The sequence below is a fragment of the Crocuta crocuta genome, unplaced genomic scaffold (genome assembly GCF_008692635.1).
Source record: "Crocuta crocuta isolate KB4526 unplaced genomic scaffold, BGI_CrCroc_1.0 scaffold19, whole genome shotgun sequence".
In the NCBI taxonomy this organism is placed as follows: Eukaryota; Metazoa; Chordata; class Mammalia; order Carnivora; family Hyaenidae; genus Crocuta; species Crocuta crocuta.
The window spans coordinates 3,431,314-3,445,542 of NW_027551565.1; the positions used below are offsets into that span (position 1 = coordinate 3,431,314).

At 40.6% G+C, this 14,229-nt stretch overlaps 1 protein-coding gene across 4 annotated transcripts in view; it reads left to right on the forward strand.

Moving 5' to 3' along the window:
* GMPS (guanine monophosphate synthase) overlaps positions 1-14,229 on the forward strand; it is an 85,709-nt gene that overhangs the window by 11,329 nt on the left and 60,151 nt on the right. The window contains exon 1 of one of the 4 annotated variants that reach the window (XM_077750084.1): positions 2,136-2,225. The exons of 1 other annotated variant lie outside the window; for it this stretch is intronic. In XM_077750084.1, coding sequence (XP_077606210.1) covers positions 2,151-2,225 — 75 coding nt within the window. In that variant the 5' untranslated portion in view covers positions 2,136-2,150. Of the gene's footprint in view, positions 1-2,135; positions 2,226-3,608; positions 3,993-14,229 lie in introns of those variants that run through there. 2 more of the 4 variants (XM_077750086.1, XM_077750088.1) reach the window with 2 other exon arrangements.

The following is a 14,229-nucleotide window of genomic DNA, read 5'->3' on the forward strand; positions in this document are numbered from 1 at the left end:
CACTATTTAGAACCAAATGAAAATTAAAATACCATATATAAGAATTTGTGGGATATCAGTAAGAGATTTATAGAGCTAACTATAGTAGAAAGGAAAAAAAAAAAGAAAAAAATCTCAAATTGATGATCTCAGATTCCAACTTAGAAAAGTAGGAAAAGAGCAAACTAAACACAAAGTAAGAAGAAGAAAATAAATAATAAAGATTAAAGGGGACATCAGTGAAATAGAAAGCCGAAAAACAGTAAATAAAACTAAGAGCTGTTGAGAGGATCAATAGAATTGATAAACTCCTATCTAGCCAGACTGTGGAGGAAAAGCAGAATACAAAATTACCAATATTAGGAATGAGAAATTTGACATCACCACAGGGTCTAGATATTAAAAGGATATTAAGAGAATATTATGAATAACACTTCGCCTATGAATTTAACAACTTAGACAAAACTGACAAATTCTTTGAAAAACAAATTGCCAAAGACCAATCAAGAAAAAACAACCTGAAGAACCCTATATCTTTTTAAAATTTTATTTGGTAGTTAAAAACCTTACTGCCAAGAAAACCTCAGGCTCAGATGGCTTTATTGGTGAATTCAACCAAATATTTAAGAGAGAAATAAAATGAATTCTATACCAACTCTTTCAGAAACAATAATTCTGTGTAAACTTTCAGGGAGTGGCTCAGTTGGTTAAGCATCTGACTCTCTGTTTCAGCTCAGGTCATGATCTCATGATTTGTAGGTTCAAACAGTACATCGGGTTTCACGCTGACAGTGTGGAGCCTGCTTGGGATTCTGTCTTCCCTTCCCTGCTTGCACTGTCTCTGTCTCTCCCAAAATAAATAAATAAATAAACTCAGGGCTCCTGAGTGACTCAGTGGGTTAAGTGTCAGGCATCAGCTCAGGTCATGATCTGAGTTTGAGCCCTGGGTTGGGCTCTGTGTAACAGCTCAGAGCCTGGAGCCTGCTTCAGATTCTGTTTCCCTCTCTCTCTGCCTCTTCCCCACTCACCCCATCTCTCTCTGTCTCTCAAAAATGAATAAATGTTAAATATATATATATATAAACTTAAAAAATAATTCTACACAAACTTTCAACTTTATTCTTTGAGGCCAGCATTACCCTGATACCAAATCCAAAGACATTACAAGAAAGCTACAAGCTAATATTCTTCTTTAAAATAGATACAAAAATTTGAAATCAAGATTTAGCAAATCCAATCCAATATATAAAAAGGAAAATATATCATGATTCCTTCAAGCTTGTCCCAAGAATGTAGGGCTGGTTTGACATTTACAAATCAACTAATCAGTGTAGTTTACCACATAAAATAAAAAGGCATATAAAAATCTCAATAGACACAGAAAAAGCATTTGACAACATCCATTCCTGATCAAAACTCTCACCAAAACAGGAACAGAGGGGAACCTCCTCAACTTGATGCCTTCATCTATCTATGAAAAACCTATAGCTTACGGGTGAAAGACTGAGTGTTTTCCCTCTAATATCATAGTTCCAGTGAGACTGGGCACACACATTTGGGAAGTTTTGTTTTGGAATTGTTGATTTTGGGGCCCAACATGCCATTGAACATCTAACTGGGGATTTACAAAGCAATATGGATCTGGAGCTCAGAAGAGAAAGCTGTCATAGAACCTGTTAATGGATATTTTAAAACAAATTTATATTTTTAAAAACCTTAGAAAAAAACAGGTGAAAAGTAAGATGAGAAGAGGGTTAGGAATGGAAATGCTGAAGAAAACACTGAAGGCTTCTCCTGTAGGATATAGGAAGAGAGGCAAGAAAAGGTGACCAAACAAGGTCAGCTATCCAAAAAAAAAAAGTGACCAAGAACAATCTTACAAGTCAAAAGACACCTCTATGGTGTGTCTGTAAGAGAAATCGAGTTTCAAGAAAGAGGGAGGGGTCAAGTCAAAAGTTGCAGAGGACTTTCAGATTTAAGGATTCTGGTACATTCTGATATGCTTACCACATAGGTGACCATCAGAACATATTTAAAATAGGCATTATCTAGTATAGATGGGCTTTAGCCAATCATTGATCCTGGTACATCATATTCCATTCCATTCCATTCTGGGTGGATATTGATGCAACCGAGTCTTATTGGATACTACACTGGTCTCTTGATTGTTCATGGAGACCTACGAAGAGAGCCCACTATCCATGGCTTTAGAAAGTTCAAGTGTCCATTTTTCAGCTCAAAAAAAGGTAAGTGAAATACTTTCATTGAGGCCAAGGCCCACTAGGATTTTGGCCCTTTTGTTCCTGAAACTAATAAACCGTCTATCCTTTCCCAGAAAGGTACCCCTTACGTCCTATAATGAGAGGCAGAGAGGAACACTATCTCACTGAGCCTCAATTTTTTTTATTAGTAAAAAGTGTAGAAGAACATAAATCCGACCTCACTACTTTCGTGTAATTGGTTAGAATAAAATGAGATTTTGTAAGTCAGGGTTGTCTTACTCAGGCTCCTTGACACCTAGACTAAAGTCTGTCTGACACAAAGCATGAGCTCAGCAAATGGCTGTCTTGTAACGACTGAATATTTGTTAGAAGGCTTTGTTAATCTGGAAATTGTTCAAAGTGTTACTTATGCTCCAACCCTGATTTAGGCTCCCAGGTGACCAAATTTAAACAACTCATCTTTTTTTTTTTTTAATGTTTTTATTTATTTCTAGGAGAGACAGAGAGACAGCATGAGCAGGGGAGGGTCAGAGAGAGAGGGAGTCACAGACTGAAACAGGCTCCAGGCTCTGAGCTGGCAGTCAGCACAGAGCCCGACGCGGGGCCCGAATCCACGAACCGCGAGATCATGACCTAAGCGAAAGTCGGACGCTTAACTGACTAAGCCACCCAGGCGCCCCTTAAACAACTCATCTTGACGGGTGCTAAAGAGTAGCTGGAAGGACTCTAGCCCCCCTCCCCACAGTAAATAAAAACATTGGGGGCTGTGCAAACAGACCTTCATGGCCAGCCCCTGGCCCACCATCTCAGCGATTGCCGCTCCCAAACCTCTTCCTTTTGAAAATCTGCACCTGTTGTAGAACTTTTGGGAACCTATGTGATCAAATCTCGCTTTGATGTCCCTGGATATGTTACCACAAAACTTCACAGTAGCCTTGGCCTCTTCAACGTCCCTCAACTTGAGACGAGGCCGCGGAAAGGACTAAGAGCTTCCCCCAGGGGCCCAGCCCTGGGAGGCTTCCTCCTCCGCGCCTCCGGCCTCTCACAGTGGTTAAAGGATGCCGGCATGCAGGCCTACAACAAGCTCTCCGAGGGTTGGGGCTTTCTCGGAGGTGGGCCTTGGTGGCGGAGGTGGGGCCGCCCACCAAGGGCCCCTCCTCCCGCGGCCGGTTGCCGGGTGCGGGGGTGGGAAGGGCGGAGCCGGGCTGTTAGCTGCGGGCTCCTCCTCCCAAGGGCAGGCCAGGGGAGGCGGAGGCGGGGCAGGTTCCTAGAGTGGGGCGGGCTTTGGCGGCGGAGGCGGGGCCAGGCACCGCGGACCCTTCTCGTGGGCCGGCTGGCCGGAGAAACGGCCGGTTTCTTTTCACGGGGGCGGCCCTCGGCAACGGGAACGGACCGGGGGGGCGGGGCCAGGCTCCGAAGGCCCCTCCTTCCGAGGCGGGCTTGTTTGGCCGTGGCTGCAGCTGCGGGGTGTCCGCGGTTTGGCTGCCTAGCCAAACGGGCTCTGGCTCCTCCCAGTGGCCGGCCGGGGCGGAAGCAGGAGGCGGGGGCAGCGTGCGCGCTGCTGGTCTCCTCTCCCGCGGCGTTGGGGCCCGCGTTCCGCGGCTGCTGCTGGATTCGGCGCCTCGCAGTCGGCCAGCTCCTCTCAGCGTCCGCCGGCTTCTAGACCAGGCCTCTCCCTCAAGCCCCGGCCCGCGGCGTCGACCCCGCCAGCCCTCTCCCGCCCCGTCTCATAGTGTGGCCACCGCTGCCGCGGCCCCAGCCCCGATGGCTCTGTGCAACGGAGACTCCAAGGTCAGTCTTTCGCCTGGGGGTCCATGCCTCACCGCTTCCGGGGGCAGGCGAGCCTCCGGGGCCGGGGAACCACCGCTCGACCNCGTCAGCTCCCCGCGGCCGCGCCGCTGGCCCCCGCCTCCCCCGCGCCGGAGCTCGGGGAGCGCGGCCGGAGGGTGGAGGTAGGGAGGCAAGCGGGTGTGTGTTTGTTTCCCCAGCCCTCACCCTCGTCCCTTCGAGAGGCTGGGAGCCTTTTGTGGACCTCCGGGGGCCCGCCGAAGGCAGAGCAGGGTCGGGGCCTCGCGTGCGGCTTTCGAGCAGTGCGGGCCTCCCGTCTTCCCGCCACCCCATTTCCCGCCTGCCTTCGGCGGGGCCCTCCGCGTTCCCCAACGCCAGCCTTGGGGTCCGCGGCGGCGAGGCCGCGTGACTGCAGCTCCCCTCGCCTCCCCCTTTCTCCAGCCCGGGTCTCCAGGTCAGCCCTGGTCCGGGCTCGCGGCCCGAGCGAGGGTCGCTCACTCCTCTGCCCTCCCCCTCAGCCTGCTCCGAGGGCTGAAGCGTGGGTCTAACCCCGCCCCCAGTCGCTGGCTGCTCTGCTCGTTTGTTAGCGGTGGATCCCCCTCCCCGCGGTGCGGATCCCTCTTCGGGACGCGAGCCGCCGCCGCCGCCTCCGAGGGCTGGGGAAGTGGGGTGTCCCGGCGTGCTGGAAAAGTTGCTAACTTGATGCGGGGAGAGCACGTTTGGGCCGCCGCTGCGCTGCTCGTCACCTCCAACTCACTTTTTTCTTAAGACCCTCTTCGTCTCCTTCTGAAACTGAGCACCTTCGCTTTCACTTCTGTATTAAAATTTTCGTTGGCTTGGAGTTCTTTGAGACACTCACAGTGTCGTTTTTGTCAGCGGGGAACTGCAGTTTTGAATTGCGATTAACTTGAGCAAGATGTACCTCCTGTGTGCTGTTTAGAGCCTGGCTTGGAGAAATTACTTGATATTTTATTTAGGTGTGTGGCATTTTAAAAGTCAGGTGGGAATCGGTGTTCTAAGTCAAGATAGTAGTGCCTTCCTCTGGTGGTAGTCTCTCTCAAAGGCGGTGCCTAAGCGTCCCATGTTAGGAGGTCATTTTTTCGCTAACGATTGCTTAGTACCTCGTAAACATTCAAAAACTATTTGTTGAACAGATGAGAAAAGATAGAAAGGTAGCGATCTGCTCTTTTAAACCGGGGAAAATGATGCTTCGCCTACGTGAAGCTCTTTTCTCAGGATTATAAAACTCAGTGAAGACACCCAAGTAGTTTCAGACCTCAGAAGCTAATGGTAAACCTCATTGTATAGCTCTTTCCTGTACACTTGAAAAAGCAATTTTCTTTTGAAACTTGAAACTTATCTTTGTGCTCATAGAAGAAATGACTGCACTAACAGAACTCAAACCTAATTTACAGACTTTGAAGACTAGTGATAAGAGTATTTCCACAAAATAAACTGTCAACAGAAAGTTAAAGATTGTTTCGAAATTTATTTGTCTCAGGAGTATGGAACATAAACTTTTTTTCTAGTTGATATTTTTATTTAACTTGCATTTTAAAGAGAGTCTTGATCACTTTGATATAATTGAGCTTCAAGTGAATTGCTGATTTTATTTTACTTCAAGGTCCTTTATGTTTTATAGCATACTCAAGCATGTGTACTTTTATTTTGAACAATAGATGTGAACCGAATGGATTTCAAGGAAGAGCCTTTAGGGAAATAACATATCATCAAATCTATTATTTCATGTATGCCTAAGGAGAAAAAAAAAGTGCCCCACAATTAAACCATGATATGTTATTGATCATAAGAAACATTGCAAGTAAAGAGATGTATAAGTAGGTGAAATAAGATATTTCTAAGAGGTCTACCTGGAAATCTGAGTAGGTATTTCTTTTCCATAGTTTACCACTGAATTACCCTTCTCTCAGGTGAAATACAAGTACTGGCCCCTCCCTTACATTGTACATAGATTATGACTGTGACAGTTCCAATGTAAATCCTAGTTCGTAAATTAAAGAGGTGATTTTGATTCCTATCCTGGAACATTTCAGTTTGTGTTAGGATTTTTTCTTTTTTTTCTTCTTTTTTAAGATTTTTTTTTGAGTAGTCTCTACACCCACTGTGGGCCTCAAATTTAATAACCGAAGATCAAGAGTTGTAAGTTCTCCTGACTGAGCCAGCTAGGTGTCCCTGTATCAGAATTTTCTAAAATGACATTTTTGTATGATAGAAATTAGGGAGAGACCTAAAATCTATAAAAGCATTTGGGCTGAATGATTAACCACCCAAAGCAGAGGTTATTGTTTTCTTGGTTAAGGAGTTGATGTTATTTAAGAAGTTAAGATCTTATTTAATAATGTCTTTAAAAACTTTTTACAGCTACTTGATGTTGTACATGAATAGTATATAGGTCAAATATGAGAATAGTAACTATTTTCTGTTTTACTGAGGCAGGATTATCAGAATATTGTTCTTTGGACTACTTGTCAAGTTTCCTTCCCTCCCCCTCTCCCCCCTTATCTAAGCCTCAGTCTCTTGGTTGGAGTAGAGGTGGGACCTGCTCCATCACCTTTCCTGAGATGTTGACTAGGGTAAATCATACTTGAATTAAATGTGTTTTTTAAGTTGATGGCATGTGATATAGAATCTTTAATGACGTCTAATGTTAAACTTTTCGATTTGGCATTATTAAAAAAATTTTTTTTAACATTTATTTATTATTGACAGTAAGAGACAGAGCATGAGCAGGGGAGGGGCAGAGAGAGAGGGAGAAACAAAATCCAAAGCAGGCTCCAGGCTCTGAGCTGTCAGCACAGCCCAATGCTGGACTCAAACTCACAAACCACGAGATCATGACCTGAGCCAAAGTCGGATGCTTAACCAACTGAGCCACACAGGTCCCCCAAATTTGGCACTTTTAAATTTAAGTTTTTGAATTGAGTTGAAAGATAAGATTTTTTACCTGGGACTCATTGAGTATTAAACAACTGTCCTTTTATGGTAATCCCTTGTATAGTACATTTTTTTGAAAGGTCAAAGATGATTTTTTTGGCTTCAGATTTTATTCAGATATTCATGAAGGTATTCATCTAGAATGTAAGAGCTGTTACAAAAAGAGTAGCTTTTATTATTTTCCTGTTGTTAGACATGGAAGGTTTTGAGGCTTGGAAGATTTTGAAATTCCTCCAGGAACCTCAGATAGCCTTGTCTTTATAGCTGGGCCAACTTGTTAAGGTAGATAATTGTCTTTTAAGAAGTTTTTAAAAATGTAGACTTGTCCTATACTTGTTCAAATGTATTTGATACTTTTCAAAAGGCTATTTAATGAATTACATTCCAAAGGAGGCTGTTTGAAGTAAAGAATAATTTTTTGCTATACAAAACAATAAAATTTACCTCTACTATGGTGCTTAAATTGTCTTCATGTTTTCTTCTAACTTAAACTGTTAGATGTTCAAGGTGAATGAAGTCCTCAGGGATAAAACATAATTCTGAAGCACTTTGTGAATCAACAGAAAAGTTTCATAGAAATATGAATATTTGCATAGCATATATAATTTTGGGTTGTGTAGAATAGACTTTTTTCATGCGTTTTGTAGAATAGAGACATTTCTGTATTTGCTTAAGAATCATAGTGGTTCAAAAAAATAGCTTTACTATAGTTATAATGTGATATTAGTTGGTTTTGTTATTGGTGGACTCTTGCCATGGTTCAGGTTCATGTTTGAGGATTAAGGACATCATTATATAGTTATGTATGTACATTCCCTGATACAAGCCATTATAATGTGATAGGAAGTAAAGTGTTTGGTTATAATAGTGCGACCATGTATTCTCTTTGTCTAAACTGGGGCACATAAGGACCTAAAGGAACAAAAAAGAAGTTGCTGAAAATAAGTCTGTAATTGCTGTAGAATGAAATATTACCAAACAGATAATTTTGGATTTATGCAATATAGTAAATAAATGGCAAAACTGTAGCAAGAGTGCTCAGATTACTGTCTCTGAACATTATGGGCAGGAATACACGACCTCTCTTTTCTGCATATACTTCACCAACACCCTTATTCACATTTCCCACTGACCTAGCTGATGGTGGCCTGCAGGTTCGGAGGATCTTGCAAACTGCTCAGTGGCTGTGTGGCACAACTGAGCATCCAAAATAGGGTAGAGTTAGCTATCCCTAGTTGCCGGTGTCCAAGTGTACTTCATTTTATCAGAAAGGGGTAAACAAGTGCGTTATCAGCAGTTGGCTTTCTAATGAATCCGAAGTTAGAAGTGAGAACTTTTTACTGCACCTGCACTCTGCAGAACTAGATAAAACCATGTCAGAAGGTGGGAATATGAAAGTATAATAAACTCATCCTATGTTACTTAAATGCAGTTATTCATAAGCATATGTGTAAAAATGAAGAGTATGAGGTAAATGTTAAGCTGGGTGGGATGTTGGAATAACAGGTGTAAATTAGGATTCTTCTGGGCAAACTGGGCCATCTGGTCACTTCAGTTATAGAGCATATATTGTCCTGAGTCTGGATCTTGATTTCACCAGTGAAGGTATTTAAAATTTGGCTAAAATTTAATCCTAATGTATATATTAGAATAATTACTTTTGAGTTAATACTTCTGTTAAGAGAGTTATGAAATTCTTAAAAATGGAGTGTCGAATTGCTTGTTTTCTAAAAAATAAGAACCAGCAGGGTTGAAACTGACCAAAAGGTAAAATAATCTGCTCTAATCTACCATAACAGAGGTTTCCCAAACTTTTAAAGCTGCCTGGAGTTGCACACTTCTTTTATTCCTGTTTGTCACCAGGAGAATAGAATTCTTTTTGTCTCTTAAAATTTAATGATCTGTGTAAGTTTATTTATCTGTGTAAATTTAAATTACCCTTACCTTGTCTGCAATTTGGAGAACTAGTCTTAGTAATTCTTATCCTCTGAGTCTCATTATGACTATAAATTTAAGACTCTAGAATTCTAAAATGCTGCTTTGGACAAATTTTGGATAAACAATCCCTAATTGGGAAAATTTAGATGAATATAAAAATACAGATAAATCATTGTTTTGGTATGTTTATTCGTAATAATGAAACTTTTTATTTTGTGAGTTTTCCTCTTTTAACATTTTATGAAAAATTTTCAAGCGGACAAGTTAAAAGAAATTTTAGTCACCATTTAGGCATATACCTAGATTCTACTCACGTTTCTTAAAACAGCTTTATTGAAATATAATTCACATACCATAAAATTATGCCAATATTAAGCGCACAATTCAGTGATTTTTAGTATATTCACAGATTTGTATGACCGTCACCACAGTCCATTTTAAAACATTCTCATCACCCTCGAAAGAAATCCTGTACCTTTTAGCAGTCAGTCTTCCTTTCCCCCATCTGCCTTTTTCTCCTAATCCTAGAGAACTGCTAATCTTTTTTGTCTCTATAGATTTGCCTTTCTGAACTTTTTATATGACTGGAATCTTAAAATGTGTAGTCTTGTGACTGGCTTTTACTTCATGTAATGCCTTCAAAGTTCATCTGTCTTGTAGCACGTGTTAAGTACCGTATTCTTTTTTTGTTACCAAATAATGCTCCATCGTTTGGATGTACCACCTTTTATCCTTTCATCAGTTGATGGACACAGGGTTTTTTACACTTGAGATATTATGGATAATGGTGCTATGAATATTCCTATACAAGTGTTTGTGTAGACATACGTTTGCATTTCTTTTAGATGTATAGCAGGAGTGGAATTGCAGGGTCATATAGTGATTCTGTGTCTAACCATTTGGTGAACTGTTAGACTGTTTTCCAAAGTGGCTATAGTATTTTCCATTTTCTGTCAGTAGTGCATAAGGTTCTTATTTCCCCACATTTTTGCCATCACTTGTCTTTTCGATTATAGCCATCATAGTGGGTATGAACTGGTATCTTATTATGGTTTTGATTTCCATTTCCCTAACGACTGATGATGTTGAACGAGCTTATTGTCCATTTGTATATTTTCTTTGGAGAAATGTCTGTTAAGATCATTTGCCGGGTTTTGAAAGTAAGTTACTTGTCTTTTTACTGAGTTGTAAGAGTTCTTTTAGTGACAAGTCTCTTATCAGAAATATGCTTTGCAGATATTTTCTGCCATCCTCTGAGTTTTTACTTTCTTAATGGTGTCTTCTGATGCATAAAAGATTATAATTTTGATGAAGTTCAACTTATGTATTTCCTTTTGTCACTTTTGCTTTTGGTATCTCACCTAAGGAGCATTAACTCCACCCCCCACCCCCCCCTTCAGGTTTTTATTTAAATTCCAGTTAACATATGGTATAGTACTAGTTTTGGGAGTAGAATTTAGTAATTAATTGGTCACTTACATATAATACCCAGTGCTCATCATAACAAATATATTAAGTAGAATACCCATCACCCATTTAGCACATTTGCCCTCCCCACCTCCCCTCCAGCAATCCTCAGTTTGTTCTCTACTACTTGTTTTGTAGTTTGCCTCCTAAGGAGCAATGATCTTGAATCTTGTAAAAATTGCCTGTGTTTTCTTCTAAAAGCTTTGTAACTTTAGCTCTTAGATTTAGGTCTTTGATCTGTTTTGTTATGAGACCCTAAGTTATAATTTGGTGGAACATTGCCATATTGTTGCATTATCGTCATGAACTGTGAAATCTGTTCCTTCCAACTCCAACATCTGACTGGGTGAAATAAGGTACCAGATTTATAGTTTTAGACTGAGAAGATAACTTTTTTAAAAAATTAATTAAAGGTAATTAGGAATAAAGTATAAACTTTTAATGGATGGTTAATTGGATGCTTAATCCACTTAATGGATTTAACCTGATAGATTTTTGGTTTTGTAATGAAGTGGCTCTTAGATTTGACTGAATGTTAGCCTTGTTTTTGACACCATGGCAGAACTTGACCATCTGGTTCCCCCCCTGAAGGCTGAGGGTAAACAGTTGCTTATTGTAGCATTGTTTTTCAGTTTGTGGAGGCAAATGGTTTGAAAAGGTCACTAATAGGCATTTTGTTTTGCTTGTTTTTATTGAGGCAAAATGTACATAGTTGAAGTACACAGATCTGTAAGTGTATAATTTGAATTATTTTAAAGTTTATTTTGAGAGAGTGAGCACAAGCAGAAGAGGGGCAGAGAGAGAGGAAGAGAGACAGTCCCAAGTAGGCTCTGCACCAAATATGAGATCACAACCTGAGCCGAAATCAAGAGTTGGGCTCTTGCTTAACTGACTGAGCCACCCAGGTGTTCCAGTGTACAATTTGGATTTGAGACACACACACACACACACACACACACACACACACACCCATGTAACTACTTCTCCAATCAAGATCTAAAACATTTCTGTCGGGTCGCCTGGGTGGCTCAGTTGGTTAAGCGTCCGACTTACGCTAGGGTCATGATCTCATGGTTCATGAGTCCGAGCCTTGCATTGGGCTCTGCACTGTCAGAGCCCTCTTGGGATTCTCTCTCTCTCTCTTTCTCTGCCCCTTCCCACTCATGCTCTCTACCTTGAAATAAACAAACAAACAAACAATTCTATCACTCCAAAGTTCCTGTGTGCCCTTTTGACAGTTAATCCCTCTACTCTTCTAGCAGCAACCACTGTTCCCATTTATATAACCACACATTACTTTTGTCTACTTTTAAACTTTATATAAATGGAATCATATAGTAATTTTGGCATCTTTCATGATGTTTTTGAGACTTATCCATGTTGTTGTGTCAGTAGCTGTTCATTTTTATCATTGCATAGTATTTCACTGTGTGGAATTCCACTGTGCTGACAGCTCAGAGCCTGTATGGAGACTGCTTCCATTTCTGTGTCTCCCTCTCTGTCTGACCCTACCCTGCTTGCACTCTGTCTCTTTCTCTCTCTCAAAACTAAATAAATGTTAAAAAAAATTAAAAAAAACATTTTCAGATGTTTGATAGAAAATTTCTATCAGTTTGTCTGTGAGGCATATTATCTTCATATGGCAAATCTTGGATTCACCAGGCCTAGCTCTCCAGAGGTTAATTAATAGTGCCTCTAAGTGGTTCCTCTTCCCTAATGTCTTTACTTCATTAGTTACCATCTTAAAAAAAAAAAATATGCATTTATGTTCTAAATTTACAAAGCTAGAGAATCAGTATAATGTGTATTTTTTAAAGTTTATTTTGTCTGCCAGCACAGACCCTGATGCAGGTCTGGGACCCAGGAAGCTGTGAGATCATGGCCTAAGCTGAAACCAATATTCAGATGCTTAACTGACTGAGCCACCCAGGAGCTCCAAGTGTAATGTGTATATTAAAGACAGGGTCACAGAGAGTTAAGCATGATGATAGCCATTTTATATGATTTGGCCCTATGTCCTTATGTATTTTTGCTATATATGGCCAGGGAAAGCAGGATCATAGTATGTTATTGATTTAGAACCTGCCATGGATGCTTTGGTGTTAATTTTTTGTAAAATTTCATGTTAGGTGGTAATAGACATTTTCAGAAGAATATGTGATGCTGATTTATGTTTGACAAGTTTGTGGGTCAGCTCAGCATTGTTGAGCTCTACTGCTTTCATCATTTTGCCTAAGACAAGATGTCTTACGGCATGGCACTCTCACTTCTGCCCTCATTACATAAGCCAAAACAAGTCTTAGTAGAGTCCAATGTCAAGAGTAAAGAAACATATGCTGCCTAAAACAGGATGATGAACTGCAAAGTCACATGAGAAATGGCATGGATGTAGGGAATAGTGAAGAATTAGGGCCAGTAATACAGTCGGTTACATACAGAATATTAAAAACCTGCATAAGTAGAGCATTGAGTATAAAGTCCCTATCTAGCTAAAGAGTTATAAGCATGTGGTCAGTCTTTCTTCATATATTTTTACTTAGTGCCTCACAGTAAGATTACATATATGTTCTCTATTTTGTATGTTAAGATTAATCAGTTGATTCAGGTATTGCCACCATAGCCATTAATTATCAAGGTTCCCATTAATCTTTCACTTAATGATTTTAATAACCAATGGCTAGTTTAGTGCTGCTCACACATTGGCTGTAAAGAACCAGTTTTTAAATTTTTGACCCACTGATGCTGCTAATACAATAAATTTATAGACAAATGAAATTTAAAAATCTAAGACCTCATACATGAAGACCACCAATTTTTATTGTAGACTCAGCAGAAATAAAATTATTTTTATCAACTTGTTATAGAAGTATATGAATGCTATGTAGAACTTATATCCCTTTTGTTATGAACTGATCACAGTTTGCAGATCAGCACTGGTACCCTTTTGTGAACCACAATAGTTTAGATCCTTTATTTTATTAGGGATTGCAAAATGGTGATGCTTTAATTCTGTTTCACCTGGAATTCTTTAAAAAGTTTTTATTTACTTTTGAGAGAGCACGAGCAGAAGAGGGGCAGAGAAAGGAGACTGAATCCAAACCAGGCTCCAGTCTCTGAGCTGTCAGCACAGAGCCTGACACAGGGCTTGAACTCACAGGGCATGAGATCATGACTTGGGCCAGAGTCGGATGCTCAAGTGTCTGAGCCACTCAGGTGCCCCTAAAAATATTTTTTAAAAAATCTTTGTTTATTTTTGAGAGAGAGAGAGAGAGAGAAAGAGAGAGCACACGAGCGAGTAGGGGAGGGACAGAGAGAGATGGAGACAAAAAAATCTGAACAGGCTCTAGGCTCTGAGCTGTCAGCACAGTGCCCGACATGGGGCTCGAACTCCTGAACCGTGAAATCATGAACTGAGCTGAAGACAGATGCTCAACCGACTGAGCCACCCAGGCACCCCTTAGCTGGAATTGATTTATAAAAACTATCTCTCATTAACTATATGGTCACTTGTAGAGTTCATACTGGGAAGGCAGAATGCATGCTTGATTCCTTCCCATTACTTTGACCAAATTTGTCAATGGTTTTTTAAGTTTTATTATTTGTAATAAAGTGTAGGTCAGGCACATATTACAGTAGAAAGGACCACATATAGAATGGAGATTGTGTTTATAAAGTATAATAGAAGCATCTTGAAAAATGGACCATATGCTAAATACCTGTGAAATTGTGACATCTGCTTAAATGTCACAATTTTTTTCTTAAAAAATGTATAGGTTCTTTCTAAGCTAAAATTCTCAAAGGTATTTTAGGAGTAATAATGCAAGAGACAAAATTAAATCTCTTCACGAACTCAGTATGAAGAGATAGCTTTTTGGTTATC